At 42.2% G+C, this 21,700-nt stretch overlaps 1 protein-coding gene across 2 annotated transcripts in view; it reads right to left on the reverse strand.

Moving 5' to 3' along the window:
* Positions 1 to 3,933: 3,933 nt before the first annotated feature.
* Positions 3,934 to 21,700, reverse strand: part of DEPTOR (DEP domain containing MTOR-interacting protein) — a 210,112-nt gene continuing 192,345 nt past the window's right edge. For both annotated transcript variants that reach the window (XM_011941063.1, XM_011941064.1), the window contains one exon: positions 3,934 to 4,628. In XM_011941063.1, coding sequence (XP_011796453.1) covers positions 4,500 to 4,628 — 129 coding nt within the window. In that variant the 3' untranslated portion in view covers positions 3,934 to 4,499. The remainder of the gene's footprint in view (positions 4,629 to 21,700) is intronic.

Genomic DNA, 21,700 nt, shown 5'->3' on the forward strand with positions numbered 1-21,700 from the left:
GCAAAAACAGTAAAACTTCATTTCAAAAATTAAAATAAAATTTAGAAAATCTTTGCATAAAAATATATAATATATAGTTATATATATAGTTATATATATGTTTTTAACATATATATGTTAAAAAACATATGTTTTTAAAAACATATATATATGTTTAAACAAATTTTAAAAGACAGATGAAAGGAGAAATATAATTCAGTATATCCGTACAGTGGAATATTATTCAGCCATAAAGTGGAACATACAACATGCTACAACATGGGTGAGCCCTGAAAACATTATGCTAAGTAAAAGATGCCAATCAGAATAGACCATAGTGTGTAAGAGCCCATTTATATGAAATATCCAGAATAGGCAAATCCACAGAGACAGCAAAGAGATTTTTGATTTCTTAGGGTTGGGAGCAGAGGTGGTGGGGTGGGGCATGGAAGTGGTTGGTAATGGGTATGGGGTTTCTTTTAGGGGTGACTAAAATGCTCTAAAATTGCTGTAATAGTGACATAACTCTGTGAATATATTAAAACCTACTGAATTCTACAGTTTACATGGAAAAATTGCATGGTATGTGAACTATATCTCCATAAAGCTCTTAAATTATGAAACAAAACAAAACAAAACAGCAAACATTGAAGGGAAGAGGGCCCTGAGGCTAACAGTGGGTGGATCCTTGTAGACAGAAGGGAGAGGCTGGTTTGGTTCAAGATGGGGTCCTGTGTACCTCTTGACTGAGGAGCTCTTAGAGGCCTCAGAAGCTAGGATCGTCAAGGCTGCATGTGTGGGAGGATGAGTACCAGGTAACCTCTGCGCAGGACCTTTACCCAGGTGTTCAAGGGTAGGAAAAGGGCAGTCAGCAGGGCTGTTTGGCCAAGGGCCAGTGGCACCAGTCACTAATACTGGTCAGGGTTCATTTCACTGGACTGCCTATAAGCCCTGGGATGGGGGCTGTGGTGGGGTGTGGTGCACATGATCTCAAGTGGGAAGGACACAGGCAAGGGACACCAAAATGATCTGACATTGAACTTGCCATGAAGCTTGTTACTTTTTGTAGAAACAGAGTTTCGCCATGTTGCTTAGGCTGGTCTCGAACTCCTGAGCTTGAGTGATCCGCCTGCCTTGGCCTCCCAAAGTGCTAGGATTGCAGACGTGAGCCACTGCGCGTGCCTGGCCTGTTTTTCTAAAATTAAATTCAGTTGAAGTGACCATCACCAACAGCCTAAATCTATTTTTATTTTATTTTTTATTTTTGAAACCGAGTTTCGCTCTTGTTGCCCAGGCTGTAGTGCAAATGACACTATCTTGGCTCACTGCAACTTCTGCCTCCCAGGTTCAAGCCATTCTCCTGCCTCAGCCTCCCAAGTAGCTGGGATTACAGGCATGCACCACCACGCCCAGCTCATTTTTTGTATTTTCAGTAGAGACAGGGTTTCACCATGTTGGCCAGGCTGGTCTCGAAATCCTGACCTCAAGTGATCCACCCACTTCGGCCTCCTGAAGTGCTGGGATTACAGGCGTGAGCCACTGTGCCCAGCTGGGTTTTTATTTTTTATTTACTTATTTATTTTTTTGAGTTGGACTCTCACTCTATTGCCCAAGCTGGAGTGCAATGGCACTATCTCAGCTCACTGCAGCCTCCGCCTCGTGAGTTCAAGCGATTCTCCCACCTCAGCCTCCTGAGTAGCTGGGATTACAGGTGCATGCCACAACACCCAGCTAATTTTTCTATTTTTTAATAGAGACATGGTTTCACCATGTCAACCAGGCTGGTCTTGACCTCCTGGCCTCAAATGATCCAACTGCCTCAGCCTCCCAAAGTGCTGGATTACAGGCATGAGCCACTGCGCCCCACCCTTGAGGTGGGTTTTTAGACAACAGTGGAGAGCTGACACACTACTCTGTGGCAGGAATTGTGCTAGGTGAAGAAAATACCCTGGATACTAAGACACAGCCCCTGTTCTGCATATGCTTAGAGTCTACTTAGGCAAACAGACATGTAACAGGGGAATTTCAAAGTAAATGTCATCAGTGCTCTAATGGGGCACAGGGAAGACTTAAGGATCCATGTAAATTTAGAGAAGAGGCATCAATCCTAGAACTGGGGAACCGGTGAAGGCTTCTCAGAGGAGACAATTTCTAAAGGGAATTTACATGAAGAAAGAATTTTCCAGGAAACAGTAAGACAGACATTCTTCTTTCCATGAAGAAGAAAGTATGTGTGCAAAGGCTGGAGGGAGTGAGATAGGGTCCCCAGGGAAGTAAGGGTAGTCATTTTAATTGCTGTGTAAAGATGTCAGGGGTGGGCTGGAGGAGTAGCTAAGGGAAAGCTCTCATGGCCTTTGGCTTTTGAACCTAGGGTGATGGGAACCAAAGAATGAAATCCTCTCTCCCTTCTTTCCTTCCTTCCTCACGGCCAAGAGGAGATTTGTGTGCAATAGATACAGACAGATGCTTCTCTGGTGCTTAGTGTTGGGTAAAGGGAAGTTCTATTATGCCAGGGTCCAAGATAATGGGTAAAGTAGGCAAGAAGAAGATACCATTTCTCAAAAGGAGATACCATTTCTCGAAAGGTGTTCCTTCTTCTTTTGTCACTTAATGAATACCTGAGCACAGAAAGCATTTAAGACTCATCTTTTAAAGATGCTATAAAATTTTTTTTAAGCCAGTGGTAAAGTTTCCCACTTTATTAGTTTTGTGGCCTTGGGCATATGACTAACCACTTTACAAGTCAGTTTTCTCATTTGTAAAATGGAGATAATGACTGTATTGACTTCATAGGTCAATAAGGACAAATGGCATAAAGTCTTAGCACAGAGCCTGGCTCAGAATAAACCCTCAATATAAGGTCCTTAAATCAGGAAAAGTTGAGGGGAGTAACACGGGATTTAGCGTTAAACTGTGTTTACAGTCAGTCTATTTCACTTAGTAGTTCCTGCAGCCGTGTGAATTTAGAGACCATTTTAAAACTTGCTCAGACTTAGCTTCCACATCTGAAAAATGTGGATGTTAATATCTACCTTGCAAGGTTGTAATGAGAGTTAAAGGATATCATATGTATTAAATGCACAGAGTCTGCCATACTGTACAAACGCACACTCACACAGAGGTGACAGTATTTCTCAAATGTATATCAACAGTATTACTGTTAAGACATTCTCTGTCACTCCAAAATCCTATTCTCAACTAAAGCTACAAATCAGAAAAGTTGGATTACCAGAAATATATATATATAACATATTTAGCATGGTAGGTCCATTCCACCAGTACCTATACATTATGATAATATAATGAAAAAAATGACTGTGGTACAATTCTCATATTTTATTTTGTTAATGCATGATAAAAAATTAACCTCATCATTCAGATCCATTATTTGGAATGAAGAATTTACTATTCCCTGACTCCCTAATTTGGCACTTTGAGGAATTTCCTCTGCACACCAAGCCCCAAAACGCACTATTTTCTAGACCAAAAATGAAAACATGCATATATACAAGTGAGCTGAAAAGTTACAACACAAGATGATCATTTTGGTGAAAAATAATCCCCCCAAATAAGCAGCATGTCATGTCCTTAGAATATGTTACCCTAGAAAGCTAGTAAAAATTCAGGCTAAGGAGGCAACTTAGAGTTCAAGTTTTATCACATATCAGCAAAGTTTTAGACTTCCTTTAAAAACAGACACCTTCAAAGTGAAATCTTGCCAGAAGGGTTGATTTTTAATTATGTGTATGTACAAACTTCTCTATTTTAACATTCAACATATTCAGGATTAATTCTAGAAAGATGCTATAGCTGATTTATAAAACAAAATGATTTAGGATCAGAAAGAAAATAGGGGCACCCAATTTTATGTAGTCTCTCCCTAACTACCCCACCCATAGCATCACAAAGTTTTTTTTTTTTGTTCCTTTTTTTTTTTTTTTTTTTTTTTTTTGCTAATGCCACAATTGAAACAAGTCATTTTTTATGGCTTTTAAGCACTTGAATGCTTTAGAACCCCCTTGAAAATGCTAGTGAGCAGGTCTTATTCCTTTAAATGTTGCTTTGATTTGAATCTTGGTGAAATCTAGATTCCCTATTAAATAGTTGCATGCTAATTTTGGAGAAAGTACAATTTAAAACCTTTAACAACTACTCTATTGACTCTGAGGAAGGGGACTTTAGCATGTCGCTGTTCGGGCTAGAGAAGCATTTCAACACCTTTCTGCAAACTAAGATAAAAAACAATGAATGAGAACTACAAATAGAAATCTAGTAAGGCAGTTCTATCACATAGGAAAACGGTTTCCCAAATGTTTTCTACACTGACATTTTTTAAAAAAGATATGATACCCGGTTCTTCCACATTCAGTGTATAAAACTCAACTTTAGACATGTATGTGCGGAGAAGATTCGTATGTCCAAAACCATCCATTTGCATGGAAATCTTGTCATTGCATTGCTTTGTGTCATTCTGGCTTCAATCACCCACAGGCCGCTGGAGGGCTGGGAGGCCCAGGAACTCAGCACTCTAACTCCTCCATGACTTCCATGACAATTGTCCGTGGGCCCGTCAGAATCAGATTGCTCACGGTCCGGTAGTCTACGTGCAGGACGTTAAGCCCGTTAACAGAGACGACAAACTGACAGACCTAAAGGAAAGATGCAAAGAAAGAGCATCTACTGTAGCACCTGGTTTTGCACAAAGCTTTAATAAAGACAGTGTGTAGTCCTAAGCAGGTAACTTCATTCTTAAAATATCCAAATGTATCCAGCTGACGACTCCAATTCAATAATTTCCAAGGAGCTACACGTTTTCTGGAAGGCAGCATAATAATAATAATAATAATAATAATAATAAAAATAAAAATCATCTTAGTGTTTTACAAAATTGGGCTTAAATCCTAACTCAGAAATGTACTAGCTTTAGCTAGGCATTTAAATTTCTGAGCTTTATTTCCCTCAACCCTAAAATAGGAATTAATAATAATAATAAGAGTAATACCTACCTTGTAAAACTGTTGTAAGAATTAATGACATATAGAGAGTTTCTACTTGCAGTAATTCACAGGCACACTTGCTCCCAATTATAAATTATTGGTGTTGAGACTCAACCAAAGAATGTAAAAAATACCAAAACACCTTGGGAACCATCATTTCCTTTTATTGTTTTCTATGTGGGGAATATCAATATAAACTTAAACATGGTATTAAGTTCAAAAATATCTATACTTTTTACTTAGATACAACAAAATTGGAGAGTACTGGAGAGAGTATTGGAAAGCTCTGTCACTGTGGAAAAGATCACTTAGAATCAAAGATACAGATTTAAGTTATAGGTCCTTTTGGTGGAATACCTTAATCAAGTAATTTCTCCTCTTCTATGTCTCAATGATATAAATGCCTCATTTGTAAAACAGGTAAAAACGCCTATTCTCACAGGCTCAGACTAGATAATGCATTTGAAACCTCTTTGCAAACACCAAGCACTACACCGATGCTGAGTTCTATTAATTTCTTTCCTTTTAAAAAATACCCACTTCCTTCATGGTCACAGGCAAAACAAGATGAAAAGTGGGCAGTAGTACAGAGACTGCTTATTTACTCAATAAACACTTGCTGTTGCTGTCATAAACTTAGATACTTTCCACTCCCCAACCTACATGACGAGGGTGTCTTCTCCACATAAGATCACACACTATTACTGTTTCTCTTTTCTTGGTTCCACAAATTTGTCTTCACGGATGCAGGGCACATCTTTTTTTTTTTTTTTTTTTTTTTTTTTTTTTTTTTTTGAGACAGAGTCTCACTCTGTCGCCCAGTCTGGAGTGAAGTGGCACAATCTCGGCTCACTGCAACCTCCACCTCCTGGGTTCAAGCAATTCTCCCACCTCAGCCTCCCAAGTAGCTGGGATTACAGGCACACACCACCATGCCCAGCTAATTTTTGTGTAGAGACAGGGTTTCACCATGTTGGCCAGGCTGGTCTTGAACTCCTGACCTCAGGTGATCCACCCACCTCAGCCTCCTAAAGTGCTGGGATTACAGGCGTGAGCTACCATGCCTGGCCCCCAATGCAATCTTTATAAACAAACTAAATGTCAGAGAGGTTAAATTATTTGCTCAAGGTCACATGACTAACTGCTGCATCTGGAATCTGACCTCCACACTCCACAGCTCTGCATGAAGTACAATATTTATAAAGTACAATATGTATAGGCAAGTTCTCAGGCATGCACAGAATAGTGGATGACAAATGTTTCTTTTCTTTAACTGTTAATCAGTCCCTAGGTCCACTCAAATATCTTACGGTGTTGATGTTTAGCTTCTTTCAGCTTCTTAAGAAGCTTTTTACTCAATTAAGGTTTTGGGTTGCTTTTTGTGTCACTAAAAAACTCTGAATAATATGTAAACTTAGATACTTATTTCAAACTTTTTCCTTGAATAAGGCAAAAAACAATGCCTTCAAAATATTTATCATGTTAATATTCAAGGTAGTAATTTTAGATTTAGGCTGTTAGGACCAGTCACGGTGGCTCATGCCTGTAAACCCAGCATTTTGAAAGGCTGAGGCAGGTGGATCACTTGAGGTCAGGGGTTCGAGACCACGGGTGTTGGATGCACCAAAATCTCACAAATCACCACTAAAGAACTTACTTATGTAACCAAACATCACCTGTTCCCCAATTACCTACAGAAAAAAAATAAAAAGAGTTCTAGACCAGCCTGGCCAACGAGGTGAAACCCAGTCTCCACTAAAAATGCAAAAATTAGCCAGGTATGGTGGTGCATGCCTGTAATCCCAGCTGCCTGGGAGGCTGAGGCAGGAGAATGGCTTGAACCTGGGAGGCAGAAGTTGCAGTGAGCCAAGATAGTGTCATTTGCACTACAGCCTGGGCAACAAGAGTGAAACTTGGTTTCAAAAATAAAAAATAAAATAAAAATAGATTTAGGCTGTTAGGAAAGATGTCATCTCTCCCTAAGTGGTCTGAACAACTGCTGTGGTTCCAGCAATTCCCATGTCCTATTAGCAAAAATGTACAAAACGATCTAGAAATGTAGGTATTACTATGAAACATATTCAGTTATAATGAATTTTCAGTTAACATCTATGGTACACTATGTGTTGAAAATCAACACACATTATGAGTAACCACAGGAAGCACTCAGCCTGAGGGAAATTATTTCTCCTCTGTATTCAAAAGCACACAGGCACAAACACACAGAACGTGTGACTACCTCTGAATGGCAGGGGGCCACCTTAGGAGGCCTTCTACTTGAGGTGGGGTGACTTAGGTGCCACCCACTGGTGGTAACAAGAGTTCAAGTAAGGTTGTGATACTTTTTTTTTCCCCCTTATAATTATCTTTATTGGATCTGTTTTCAAAGATGGGATTGCATTTCCCTAGTTCTTGGAAATGGGATCAATCATGAGCTCATATAACTGCTCTGTAACTCATCTCCAACAAGGAGGTAGTACCTTCACTTTCAAATGAAGGGATAAAGAGCAAATTCTCTAATGAAAAGGAAGAACAAAATTTTCACAAGTAATATGAAGCTTTGGTAAGTAATGTCTCCAAGCAAGTGGGCAGTGGAGGAAAGTTCTAAGAACCGCTGGGTGTGGTGGCTCACGCCTGTAATCCCAACACTTTGGGAGGCTGAGGTGGGTGGATCACCTGAGGTCAGGAGTTCAAGACCAGCCTGGCCAACATGGTGAAACCCCATCTCTAGCAAAAATACAAAAATCAGCTGGGCGTGGTGGTGCACGCCTGCAATCCCAGCTACTCTGGAGGCTGAGACCCAAGAATTGTTTGAACCCAAGAGGCAGAGGTTGTAGTGAGCCGAGATGGTGCCACTGCACCCCAGCCTGGGCAACAGAGTGAGACCCTGTTTGAAGAATTAAAAAAAAAAAATGTTATAAGAACCAAACTTAGCCTTGTAAGAGTTAACAGGAAGCAGGAGGCAGGACTCAGCACATTTCAGGGTATGATCAGGTTGGGATAAATACCTAGGCTGAACTTCAGCCTTCCTCCTGATGGTAAGCCAAACTCACTAAATAATCTTGCCTCCAATTCCTCTCCCTGCACCAGTCCTGGCAGATGCACAATAATCCTCTGGATAGATTGAGTGCCCATGGGATTGTTCAATTGCACATTTGTTCTTATAGGCTGGCGTCCCATCACAATGATTCGATTGTTTCATCCACAGTGGGAGTGAGTTTGGGGAGAAACACTACACCTATGATTACATAATTGTCTTCTCACTGCCATGGAAGTCTGTATTCACCAAGAAATTTGCATCCCAGAAATTGTTGCATTCATGTCAATGCCTTCTTGTTTTTTTCTTTCTGATCTTGAAGGAGAACGAAGGATTGAAGGGAAAGGCTGCTTCTGACTATCCCTAAAAATAGCATAAAACATTTAACAATACAGAGAAGGAGTCAGACAGAAAAGAATGATAAGATACACACAAATAGATATGGAAAATAACCAGGGTGAGCTGAGATCTGCTTAGTAGAGTACCAAAGGCTGCCCAGTTAAATGATACAGAAAGCAGAACAAGATGTTAAGTAGCAAGCCATGACTAAAACCTTAATCAAGTAGAGCACTCATCTGTGTTCTAGAGATCATCCTGATCCAGCTCCCATAAAAAGTGGAATTCTTTCCTACACATCCCTACTAGGTGTCCAGCCCATCTCTCTGGAATACTTACATTAGGAAATGCACCACTTAATGAGGAAGACTTTTGGAGTCCAGTTGCGTGTTAGAAGTTCTAGCTATGCGTTGGGTTAACATTATTTGAGCCATTTTCACTGCTCAGTTGCTCAAGTGAAAAAGCACACCCAAACACACAAAAAAGCAGCTCTCAAACCGTAGTGTAAACATGAGTCACCTTTGGGATCCCATTCTAAGGTATGAATTCTCAGATCTCACCCAAGACCTACCAAATCAGACCCTCTGGAGGTATGTCCCAAGATTTGCAATTTCATTGAGCATATCAGGTGATTTGTGTACAGAACTACATTGAGAAACAGTGCCGATAATTATCTGCTAGGATTTTTTCCACCAAAAGTTAGTTTAAATGCTCATCCCATACCTGTTAGTATTATAAGAGAGCCTTCTTTGACCATGGGCATCAACTGCCTCATGCAAGAAGAAGGCTGATGTTTTAGTTATTAAAATTATTGCTTGCCTAAAGGTTGGGCATGGTGGCTCTTGCCTGTAATCCCAGCACTTTGGGAGGCCGAGGCGGGCGGATCACTTGGGGTCAGGAGTTCGAGACCAGCCTGGCCAACATGGGGAAACCCCATCTCTACTAAAAACACAAAAATTAGCCAGGTGTGGTGGTGTGTGCCTGTAGTCCCAGCTACTTGGGAGGATGAGGCACGAGAATTGCTTGAACCTGAGAGGCAGAGACTGCAGTGAGGCAAGATTGTACCATTGCACTCCAGCCTGGGCAACAGACCGAGACTCTGTCTCAAAAAACAAAAAATAAACAAACAAAAAACAATAAAATTACTACTTGATGGAAGTCTGTTTCATTTTTACAGCCAAATTTTGCTATTTTTTAAACTTCAACACTAATAATAATAATGACGGACAAAAAATGACTAAGTTTAGAACCATTATCGGAGATAATAATCAGACCTCCTGAGAATAAGAACTCAGGCTTTTTGGCAGCCAAAACATCAAAAAGAAAAAGACTGAGAGTGAAGCAGAGCAACAAAAATCATGAGTAGATTAAGAAATATTTGAAAGCTGTTGAAGTTTAGATTTTTGAAAGAAAAGTTGTTATTCTGATTGCTCCTATTTCTTTAAACTTTACTCCAAATCACACATCTGATTTTCATAACCTGGTATCAGATTGTGAAAGCAATGTCATATACATTGAGATAAAGCACTATCTTCTTATAATTCGTTATTTCTCCTCTCTGTCCTACACCTGAGGAAGCCTAGCCATTGGGTCCATCCGTGTCTTCGTCTGTTTGGGCTGCTACAACAGACATCAAATACCATAAACTGAGTGGCTTATAAACAATAAATAGTTACTTCTCCCTTTTCTGGATCTTGGTTAAGTCCAAGATCAAGGCGCTGGCAGGTGTCTGGTGAGGGCTGCCTCTTTGTAGACGGCACCTTCTATGTCCTCACATTGTAGAAGGGGCAAGGAATCTCTTTCCAGCCACTTTCATAAGGGCACTAATTCCACTCATGAGGGCTCTGACCCAGCAACCTCATCCTTTCCCAAAGTCCCTGCCTTCTAATACCTGATCACTTTGAGAGTTAGGATTTTAGCGTATGAATTTGGAGGGGATGTAAACATTCAGACCATAGTAGTTCATATCCCCAGACGACGTCTTAGGTCACAACTTGCCAGGCAGCATGGGCAATGCTATAATAGCTAATAAGAACATCTAACCATTTTCCAAAACTTTTGACATGTGTAATTTCATTAAAAATTCCCAATGCAGGTCCTACTATTTTTATTTCCATCTCACGATTGAGAGGGTAGATTCAGAAAGTAAAGTAATTGGCCCAAGTTCACAGAGTTAGTAAGTGGTGAAACCAGGATCTGACTCGAAACTTGTACACTTAAGACCTAGGCTGCTCTGCCCCCTGAGCAATGGATAATCAGCTTCCCCCAAATTGGCACAGACACCACGTAGATGAGCATCCCAGCCTGGTGTCTAAGCACCTCTTTTCTTTTCTTCTCTTCTTATTTATTTATTTGTTTATTTGTTTCTCTCTTTTTTTTTGAGATAGGATCTCACTTTGTCACACAGGTTGGAGTGCAGTGGTGCGATCTCGGCTCACTGAAACCTCTGCCTCCCAGGTTCAAGCTATATCCTCCCACTTTAGGCTCCTGAGTAGCTGGGACCACAGGTGTGTGCCATCACGCCAAGCTAAGTTTTATAGAGACAGGGTTTTGGCATGTTGCCCAGGCTGTTCTTGAACTCCTGAGCTCAGGTGATCCACCTGCCTTGGCCTCCCAAAGTGCTGGGATTACAGGTGTGAGCCATTGTGCCAGCCTATAGCGAATTTCTTTTTTTCTTTTTTTTGAGACATAGTATCATTCTGTCACCCAGGCTGGAGTGCAGTGGCACAATCTCAGCTCACTGCAACCTCCACCTCCTGGGTTCAAGCAATTCTCACTCCTCAGCCTCCCTAGTAGCTGGGACTACAGGTGTGCACCACCACATCTGGCTAATTGTTTTGTATTTTAGTAGAGACATGGGTTTCACCATGTTGCCCAAGCTGGTCTCGAAATCCTGGCCTCAAGTGATCCACCCACCTCAGCCTTCCAAAGTGCTAGGATTATAGATGTGAGCCACTGGGCCCAGCTGAATTTCTTAAGAACACTGCATTTGACTTTTCCTTCCATCATGCCCGAAAATGGAATAATGCTCACTCGATAATCATCATTATCACCACTATTGCCAACACCATTGCCATCATCTTGATAGATGGAAGAAAATCATGGGGAATGTGACAGGGGCATTTTCACTCTTTTAACAATAACCTGGACTAATCTCTACACCTGGGCCATATCTGGCAGGGGCATATAGGGTGTTCTCTTCAGCCAGAGTTCAAATAACAAATAACCATGTTTATTACAACCTGGAGGAGAAAGAGAAAGTTCCCTCTCCCTGTTGGCAGCCCTGTTCTTCTGTTAGAGTGACACTAGGATGGAATAATAAGGTGAAGATTAGTGTCTCCTGGATGAAGAGTTTAAAGATTCCAGGAGGAAGGATAACACATGAATATAAAGTGTATAATTATCCATGGTAACAATGCTTCAGCCAGCAAGCTCCCCCCACACACCATTCATCACAGTGACTGATGGCATCCCCTAATCTCTGCCTTTAACTGACATTACCCATTCCACTCACATTCCTTCTTTGTTGTTATTGCAATCTTAGATTCATAATAGAAACAGGACAGCAGAGGATTAAATAATTTACCATCTGTCTTCTGTAGGTGGGTGAGAAATTCGGTATGAGGTGATCAACACAGCATGAATGTTACTATGTTCAATGGGGGGGGCACCCTTCATAGCAAAAATGAATTCCTTAAGAAGTTTATCTTCGGCTGGGCGCGGTGGCTCACGCCTGTAATCCCAGCACTTTGGGAGGTGGAGACGGGCAGATCACGAGGTCAGGAGTTTGAGACCAGCCTGGCTAATATGGTGAAACCGCATCTCTACTAAAAATACAAAAATTAGCCAGGCATGGTGGCATGCGCCTGTACTCCCAGCTACTTAGGGGGCTGAGGCAGAAGAATCGCTTGAACCCGGGAGGCGGAGGTTCCAGTGAGCCCAGATTGCGCCATTGCACTCCAGCCTGGGTGACAGAGTGAGACCCCGTCTCAAAAAAAAAAAAAAAAAAGTTTATCTTCAGGAATAATCTCATTCTCTTCCTTCTTCTCTCCTCAGTGATGGTTGCCCCAAGGCTAAAATTAAGTGTAGGATAATGAAGAAAACACTGGATCAGGAGACTGGAGATAAGCTCTAGTCTCAGCCCTGGATTTCATGAGCTGAGCTGCTGTAAACATGCAACTTCACTTCACAAAGCATTCGTTCTCCATCTGATAAATTGGGCAGAAAAAAATTATACTTACTAGGAACTTTAAAGTATATTTCAGTTCATGGCTGGGTACAGTGGCTCACACCTGTAATCTCAGCACTTTGGGAGGCTGAGGCGGGTAGATCACTCGAGACCAGAAGTTTGAGACCAGCCTGGCCAACATGGTGAAGCCCCATTTCTACTAAAAATAAAAAAGTTAGCCAGGCATGGTGGTGCATGCCTGTAATCCCAGCTATTAGCCAGCTACTCAGGAGGCTGAGATACAAGACTCACTTAAATCAGTGAGGCAGAGGCTGCAGTGAGCTGATATCACACCGCTGCACTCCAGCCTGGGCAACACAGTGAGGCCTTGTCTCAAAAAAAAAAACAAAAAAAAAAGTCTACTTCAGTTCTTAAATTTTAGGTGAAAAAAACAACTTCTACTTGTTAGCGATTGAAAAACTCATTTACTATTAACAACAACCAACAGCTTTGGTTTACTGTTTACAAGAACTAGACCAGGCATTTGTTTATACTAAATTTGTAAAGAAAACACTCTTTTTGGATATGTTAACTGAGGTTCAGAACAGTACAAATGAAAGAATGTAAGATGAGAGTCTCTCTCATGCCCACAAACAGACAAAAAAGCTAAAAGATGTATCATAAAGCTATATTATTTTAGGACAGTGTAGTATTGTTGTAGAGAGATACACAAATGTAACAGAATTGAAAATCCAGAAACTAAACCCCATACACAGACACTTGACTTATGATGAAGGCAGCTGCAGAAAAGAGAACTTTTATAATGATAAAAGGTCCAATCCATGAGAAGGATATGAAAATTAAAAACATACATGCACCCAACAAGAAAGCCCTAAATTACATGAAACAAAACTCACAGAATCCAATAGATAAACAAGTATTTTGACCTAATAGTTTGGTCCCACTTTCAATAAAGCATAGGACATCTAGGCAGAAGATCACTCTAGATATATAATACGTATACAAAATCTATGACCAGTAATTATTCTCCTAAATATGTACTCAATACTATAACTATAGCATACTTAATTTATGTAAAGTTCAAGAGTATACAAATAATCTATGGTCTTAGAATTTCTTCGTAGTGGTTACAATAGCAGTTCACTTTGTGATAACTGGAGATGTGTATAAATAATTTGTACATTTCCTATATAGTTCAATAAAAAATTGCTTTAACTCCCACTTTTACAATTTATTAGTTGTATGACTTTGGGCAAGTTAGAAATTCTCTGAGTTATAATTTACTCATCTGTAAAATGGGGATCAAGTTTATTATGAGGATTAACTCTAATTAAGTACAATCCCAGTGTTTATTACCGCTGAATGTTAAATAAAGATTGGTTTTCCTCTTCCATCCTTCCTCATGCATAATCTCTGTTCCCCCAAACGGCCAAGAGAATGCAAATTGTTGAAAGGCGGACAAACCATTACATGGGTCCATACCCAGAAAAGCCTGTTGGGATTCTGTCTTGGAGATGGCAATAGGTGTTAAGAGATGATGTTATTCATTCAAATCAAAAAGGAAAAATTAAAAACAAAAACCAACACAGGTATTAGAGGGAATTTGCCCCAATCTAAGAGAATCTCCCAAGGACAGAGAATCCAGAAGCTACTATAAACAATCAGCGTACTTTTAAAGGAAACAGAGCAGTCAGATTCTGTTAAGGAATCTCTGATATTGACCATAAGGTATCCACATTAACCAAGCTGTTTTAGAACTGAAACAGCTGTACAGTGTAACTAGACTCCTTCACCAAAATATTAGACAGTGTAACTAGACTCCTTCACCAAAATATTAGACAGAGATGTAAACCGAGTCAAGATTGGCTTGTATCTAGGAATTCCTTACATCTTTAGAATGTTTCATATTCATGAAAACATTCACATTCAGCAAGGACACTACTTAGGGGTTTTGGATACTGCTGTAGTAAATAAGTTATGTGTTTGCGTCTAGTGCACACAGCCCTGACAGCAGGACACTGTTCTTGGAAGAAAAAAAAAAGTAGAAGAAAAGAAAACTTGCAGCTGTATGTTCAGCCCCATAAATCTCTCCGCCAAGTATGCAACTGGCTGCAGAGTGACTGTGTGGGAGGAGGCAGGGATCCAGTTCTTGGACAAACACAGGATTCTCTCCAGAGAACTAGTCTTCCTCCAAGCTTTACGCATTTTAAGCATACTATAGGGCTATGTGGTGCCCCCAAAGAACAGACTGTGCAATTGACCTTGAAAGAAAGCCAACCATATGTAAGAACGACTACCTTTCACAATAAAACAACAACAATAAGTAGCATTAAAGCATTTTTGTTTCAAATTGAGAAATTCATAGTGCCTGCTGATCTCATACAGAATCTGCCCCCTTTCAGCCCCAATCAATCAAAGCTCTGTTTAAGATCCAGACTCCCTCTTGGTACGCTCCGCTCAGCAGGGTGGGTCAATCACAGGCTGATTGTAGTGTACACAAAAGAGGGGGAGGTATGGGGAACCCTGGTTCAGTCCATACATACTGGATTCCCAAGGTTACGGCAAAAACTTGCCTTCCTGGGAATTCTCTCTAGAGGCATAAATCAGGCTGAACGGAGAATTTGTGACTGACACTGATGGCTCATGTCACCTTCCCATCGGCAGCTCATGACAGCTCTAGAAACAATTCCAAGGGCTGCTTGCATTAAGGACAGACAGCATTCTCTCATCTGGTGGTTTCTGAACGTTATAAGAAGTATTCAGTTGCACAGTCAGGTGCGGTGGCTCATGCCTATAATCCCAGCACTTTGGGAGGTCGAGGTGGGTGGATCACCTGAGATCAGGAGTTCAAAACCAGCCTGGCCAACATGGCGAAACCCCATCTCTACTAAAAATAGGAAAATTAGCTGGGCGTGGTAGTGGGGACCTGTAATCTCAGCTATTTGGGAGGCTGAGGCATGAGAATCACTTGAACCTGGGAGGCAGAGGTTGCAGTGAACCGAGATTGCGCCACTGCACTCCAGTTGCTGAAAAGAAGGCAACATTTACACGCTGTGACCACAAGGTTCTGTGGACTCCCTCCTCTACCACTGAAGGAAAGGTATCTATCACCTAAGAACAAATTCTCACTCTTACATTCCTCCACCTCCATACAACATTTGCTGTTACTGTGGATAGAGGAAGTTCTTTAGAATACCCCAAAATTTTGAATGGGATGGAAAGGAGCGGTTCCAACAGCAAGAGACACATTCTTTTCTTTTTTCTTTTTTTTTTTTTTTTTTTCTGAGGCAGGGTCTCACTCTCTCTCACAGGCTGGAGTGCAGTGGTACCATCTCCGCTCACTGCAACCTCCACCTCCCAGGTTCAAGCAATCCTCCCACCTCAGCCTCCTGAGTAGCTGGGACTACAAAAGCATGCACCACCATGCCTGGCTAATTTTTTTGTATTTTTTTGTAGAGACAGGGTTTTGCCATGTTGCCCAGGCTGGTCTCAAATTCCTGGATTCAAGTGATCTGCCTGTCTCGGCCTCCCAAAGTGCTAGAATTCCAGACATGAGCCACTGTGCTTGGCCAAGAGACACAGTCTTAACACATATATCACTCCCACACAAGCTTATAGCAAAGAGGAAAGAGGTTCCACAAGGACAAACTTCCTCCTTGATCTCAAAATTTTTCCTCTGTAAGAACCTTTTGCCCAATTATCTGTTTGGCTTTAATAAATGTTTATTAATAACTATTTAACACCCAGAAATTATTTTTCTTTTTTCTGGATTATGCCAAAAATGCAAAATTAATATAACAAAGATTTTAAAAGATTAAGTACTAAACAAGATGCAGTATTAAAGTTACTAATCATGGCCGGGCACGGTGACTCACGCCTATAATCCCAACACTTTGGGAGGCTGAGGCAGGTGGATCACTTGAGGTCAGGAGTGCGAGACCAGTCTGGCCAACACAAAGAAACCCTGTCTCTACTAAAAATACAAAACAATTAGCCAGGCGTGGTGGCCGGCACCTGTAATTCCAGCTACTTGGGAGGCTGAGGCAGGAGAATTGCTTGAACCCGGTAGGTGGAGATTGCAGTGAACTGAGATTGCGCCACTGCACTCCAGCCTGGGTGGCAGAGCAAGACTCCATCTCAAAAAAAAAAAAAAAAAGAAAAAAGAAAAAGAAAAAAAAGAAAAAAAAAGTTACTAATCATGCAACTAATCACATTACAGCTTTGTTTTTATAAATACAATGCATTTTTCATATTTATATTTCATTCATAGGGGGTGATTTAGGATGTGTTAGTGACATTATCTAACCTGTAAGGGTGAGTCAACATATCCCATTCCTCTTATTCTTCCTCCAAGGTAGTGCTGCTCTCATCTCAGCTAAGAATACAATGCATGTGTGTGTGTGTGTGTATGTGTGTGTGTGTATACATGCTTTGCAGAGACACACAGTTATACCACCATCTTGTTGGTAGTGTTTTGGTGGGAAAAGTAAAAGGATTAAAAATAGAACTAAGCATGGAGCAACCTCTTTTTGGGTGTGATGAGATTGGGACTAAGCAACCTTCAACATCCTTTGCTGGATGCCCCCAGGGGAGAGCGCCAAGTAGCTGGTTTCTGCTCCAGAGCCCCTTTGTCTCGCTCTGTCACCCAGGCTGGAGTGCAATGGCGTGACTTTGGCTCACTGCAGCCTCCACCTCCTGAGTTCAAGCAAGTCTCCTGCTTCAGGCCCCCGAGGAGCTGGGATTACCGGTGTGAGTCAGCAGCCCCTTCCTTTGTCTACCAGTACATGGCCATATTCAGGACCAAGCAAGTTGTGGGACAGGGTTTGGGGTTGCCAGTCAAGCTACTCTGGACTGACTCAGTTCAGGAAGTCATGCTAAAGGCTTAAGAGAGTGCTGTATACTGACTTGGCTAAAGATTGGGAGTAAATCCTTGCCTGGCAATTAAAAAGTGGATGTGGGCCAGTGAGCTATCTGTGTCTTGTCATCTTTAGGAGCCTAGCACACCAGTCAGAGAAATCTATGGATTTGGAGATTGAGATCCCTCCAAATCTTCATTCCTAGAGAACATCTAACCTCTGGCAGAGTGAATAACATTTTGCCAATATCAGCCTGATGGAAAACTGAGGATCAGAAAAGTCAGGTAATACCACACATTTGAAGGGTGCTGTGATATAATGGAAAGACCAAGGGCTCTGGAGCCAGACAGACCTGGGCTAGCTTGGCTTCTGGCTCTGCCACGTAGTTACACAACAAGAGGCTGTGACTCAAACCCTTTCAGCCTCAACTATAAAATATAGCTCACAGCTAGACACAGTTGCTCACACCTATAATCTCAGCACTTTGGGAGGCAGAGGTGGGTGGAATACCTGAGGTCAGGAGTTTGAGGCCAGTCTGACCAATATGGTGAAACTCTGTCTCTACTAAAAATACAAAATTAGCCAGGCTTGGTAGTGCATGCCTGTGATCCCAACTCCTTGGAAGGCTGAGGCAGGAGAATTGCATGAACCCGGGAGGCAGAGGTTGCGGTAAGTTGAGATCACATCATTGCACTCTAGCCTGGGCAACAAGAGTGAAACTTTGTTTCAAAAAAAAAAAAAAAAAGAATTACATATCCAGTAGCATGTATTAGGTATGATACTCACCAGAAGCTCTCTAACCCCCTTATCAGGCCTTCCTCACTTCTCCTTTACTGGATGAATCTCACATTCATTCTCCCCATTCCTGGCTCACACTTGCACTGAGCACATTTTCTGGACCAGTTATGAGAAAGAACATGAATTAAATAAGAGGGTGGAGCTTTGTGGTGTCAACTTGGCAGAACCAGTTCTCTGAAGTGAGAGCTACATTTTTCAGAGTCCCTTTCCTGCACAGTTCCAGATTCAAGTTGGCCAGAAAAGAACTTTCCATAATACCTGGAAGGTGGAAGTGAAGCAGCCGCCATGACTCATGGCTGCTATGGTTAAATGCAGTGAGAGGTAGAGGCAGAGGTGCTGAAGGATTTCAGCTCAGCTTTGCTCTCCATTGCTCCACATGCAGTTCTGCTCCCCCGCTGACGGCCCTACTGACCAACAGTGGAATCAAGGCCCCCGCCAGCCAACAAGGTCACAGACTTCATCACTAGCTTCACTTGTGGTCCCACTCTGGAACCTTCAGGAATGAAAGCTAGTGTTGGCTGGGTGTGGTAACTACGCCTGTAATCCCAGCACTTTGGCAGGCAGAGGCAGACAGATCATTTGAGGTCAGGAGTTCGAGACCAGCCTGGCCAATGTGGTGAAACCTCATCTCTACTAAAAATATAAAAAATTAGCTGGGCATGGTGGCAGGCACCTTTTAAGCCCAGCTACTTGGGAGGTTGAGGAAAGAGAATTGCTTGAACACCGGAGGTGGATGTTACAGTGAGCCAAGATCATGCCATTACACTCCAACCTGGGTGACAGAGCGAGATCCTGTCTCAAAATAAAAAAGAAAGTTAGTGTCATATAAGAAGTTTTGGGAACTATAAGTAACTGAAGTGCTTGCTGAGGGCTCAGGGAATATGGAATAAATATTCGAAAAGGAAATTATTAATACAGAGGCTAGATGCTGATAGGTTACAACCTGTTCTCTGAAATGAGAGGTAAAGGCGGAAGTGCTATTAGTTTCTAACTTGTTCTCACTCTCCTGCACTCTGTGTCCAGCTCTGCATCCCAACCGCCAGCCCTGCTAACAGGGAGAAGCCTCAGCTCACCACCAGGCCCTTTCTTTTTCCTAGACTGGTAAACAAGGACTCCTCCCTCAGGCTTGAGACAGAGGATGAAAGAGCCAGATCTCAAGTCACAGCAGTGGGAATTGAAAGGTGTAAAAATGGAAGCTCCCCAGGTTTGAGCAGGGAGGCTGAGGAGGCAACAGAGCTCCCAGTATCAAGGCTGCCCGATTTGAAGAAAAATGTTGGCAATGATGGAAATGGGGGAAGGGATTAACAGGAGAAGGAAGTTTAAGGTAAAGATGATTAGAGACTTAGACGCATCACTGTGTTGATGAGATGTGCTGGCACTGGTGTCTGGGATGGGATGCAATATGGGCAGGAGCTCTGAGGAAGCATGGGGTGCAGTCAACTTTGGGAGGTGATGGATAAAATGGGAGGGATGGGCATGAAATCCTTACAGCAGGATGGAGCATGTAAGTAAATACAAATATGCATTTATTATTATTATTGTTATTATTATTTTGAGACGGAGTCTCACTCTGTCTCCCAGGTTGGAGTGCAGTGGCACAATCTTGGGTCATCTGCAACCTCTGCTTCCTGGATTCAAGCAATTTTCCTGCCTCAGTTTCCCAAGTAGCTGGGATTATAGGTGCATGCCACCACACCTGGCTAATTTTTGAATTTTTAGTAGAGATGGAGTTTCACCACGTTGCCTAGGGTGGCCTTGAACTCTTGACCTCAGGTGATCCACCGCCTCGGCCTCCCAGAGTGCTCGGATTACAGGCATGAGCCACTATGCCTGGCCTTTAAAAATAATTTTTTGTAGAGACGGAGTCTCATTATGTTGCCCAGGTTGGTCTAAAATTCCTGAGGCTCAAGTAATCCTCCCACCTTGGGCCCCCAAAGCGCTGGGATTTTAGGCAGGAGTCACTAGTATTTTTAAAATCCAACTTTATTTTTTAAGGTAGTTTTAGGTTCATAGCAAAATTGAGAGGAAGCTATAGGACTTCCCATATGCCTCCTGCCCCAAATGGGTACAGCGTCCCTCATTATCAACATCCCCCACCTGAGTGGTACATTTGTTACAACTGATGAACCTGGAGGTTGCAGTGAGCCTAGAGCAAGCCACTGCACTCTAGCCTTAGTGACAGAGCCAGATCCTGTCTCGACAACAAAAAAATTGATGAGGCTGGGCATGGCGGCTTACACCTGTAAACTCAGCATAAGGCGAGTGCATCACTTGAGGTCAGGAGTTCGAGATCAGCCTGGCCAACATGGTGAAATCCCATCTCTATTAAAAATACAAAAATTAGCTGCGTGTGGTGACACGCCTCTAATCCTAGCTACTGGGGAGTCTGAGGCACGATAATTGCTTGAAACAAGGAGGCGGAGGTTGCAGTGAACCAAGATCACACCACTGCACTCTAGCCTAGGCAACACAGTGAGACTCCAGCTCAAAAAAAAAAAAAAAAAAAAAAAAAAATCTAATGAACCTACACAATACATCATTATCACCCAGAGTCTATGGTTTACACTGGGGTCACTCTTAGTGTTGCATATGCTATGGCTCTGGTCAAATGTATAATGACATGCACCTACCATTACAGTATCAGACAGAGTAGTATCCCTGCCCTAAACATTTGAACAGGTACTTTCTCTAGTTAATTTATTTTAATACCTATCCTATTTCCACAATATCAGAAATAACCGAAGAGAAAGGACATTTGACTCCCGCAGGATTGGAGACACTAAAGTCTGTTTTATGCAGATACATCAGAGCCCAGGATTCCAACTTACACAGACGAGGGTCCGCCATGGTATTTGGCCTCCCTGGCTTGGCCAAGGCAGGGGACACCCATGTACCCCCAGGCTTATGAGAATATGATTTGCGCCTGGTCCTGATTACTCTGGCTCTAGAAAGTGAAACTTGATCTCATTAACCCAGCTGTGGGTACATGCAGGCGGTCACCCTGCCCAGAACACAGGGCAGTTAAGGCCCCAGCAATTACACAGCTGGCCACATGTGGCCAAGATAAAGACAGCTTTCTCCTCAGAGACACAGAGGGGCTCTCTGGGCCTCCCTTATGCAGATAGCTGGCATTCTGCACTCTCTCCATCACAAGAGTAAGGCCCATTTAACACCCTGCACTGTGAACTTTCCATCAGTCAGCACAAACTCCTGCCAAAATGGAGTGGATACGGGTCCAGGTATTATGAGGAGGGGTGGAGAGAAGTAAACATTTTCTTTTCAGCAGAAAAATAAATCCATATTTTAAAACTCAGTTGGGTGCGATGGCTCACGCCTATAGTCCCAGCACTTTGGGAGGCCGAGGTGGGCGGATCACGAGGTCAGGAGATCGAGGCCATCCTGGTGAACACGGTGAAACCCGGTCTCTACTAAAAATACAAAATTAGCCGGGCACAGTGGTGCATGCCTGTAATCCCAGCTACTTGGGAGGTTGAGGAAAGAGAATTGC

The sequence above is a fragment of the Colobus angolensis genome, unplaced genomic scaffold (assembly GCF_000951035.1).
Source record: "Colobus angolensis palliatus isolate OR3802 unplaced genomic scaffold, Cang.pa_1.0 Scaffold198, whole genome shotgun sequence".
Taxonomy (NCBI): Eukaryota; Metazoa; Chordata; class Mammalia; order Primates; family Cercopithecidae; genus Colobus; species Colobus angolensis.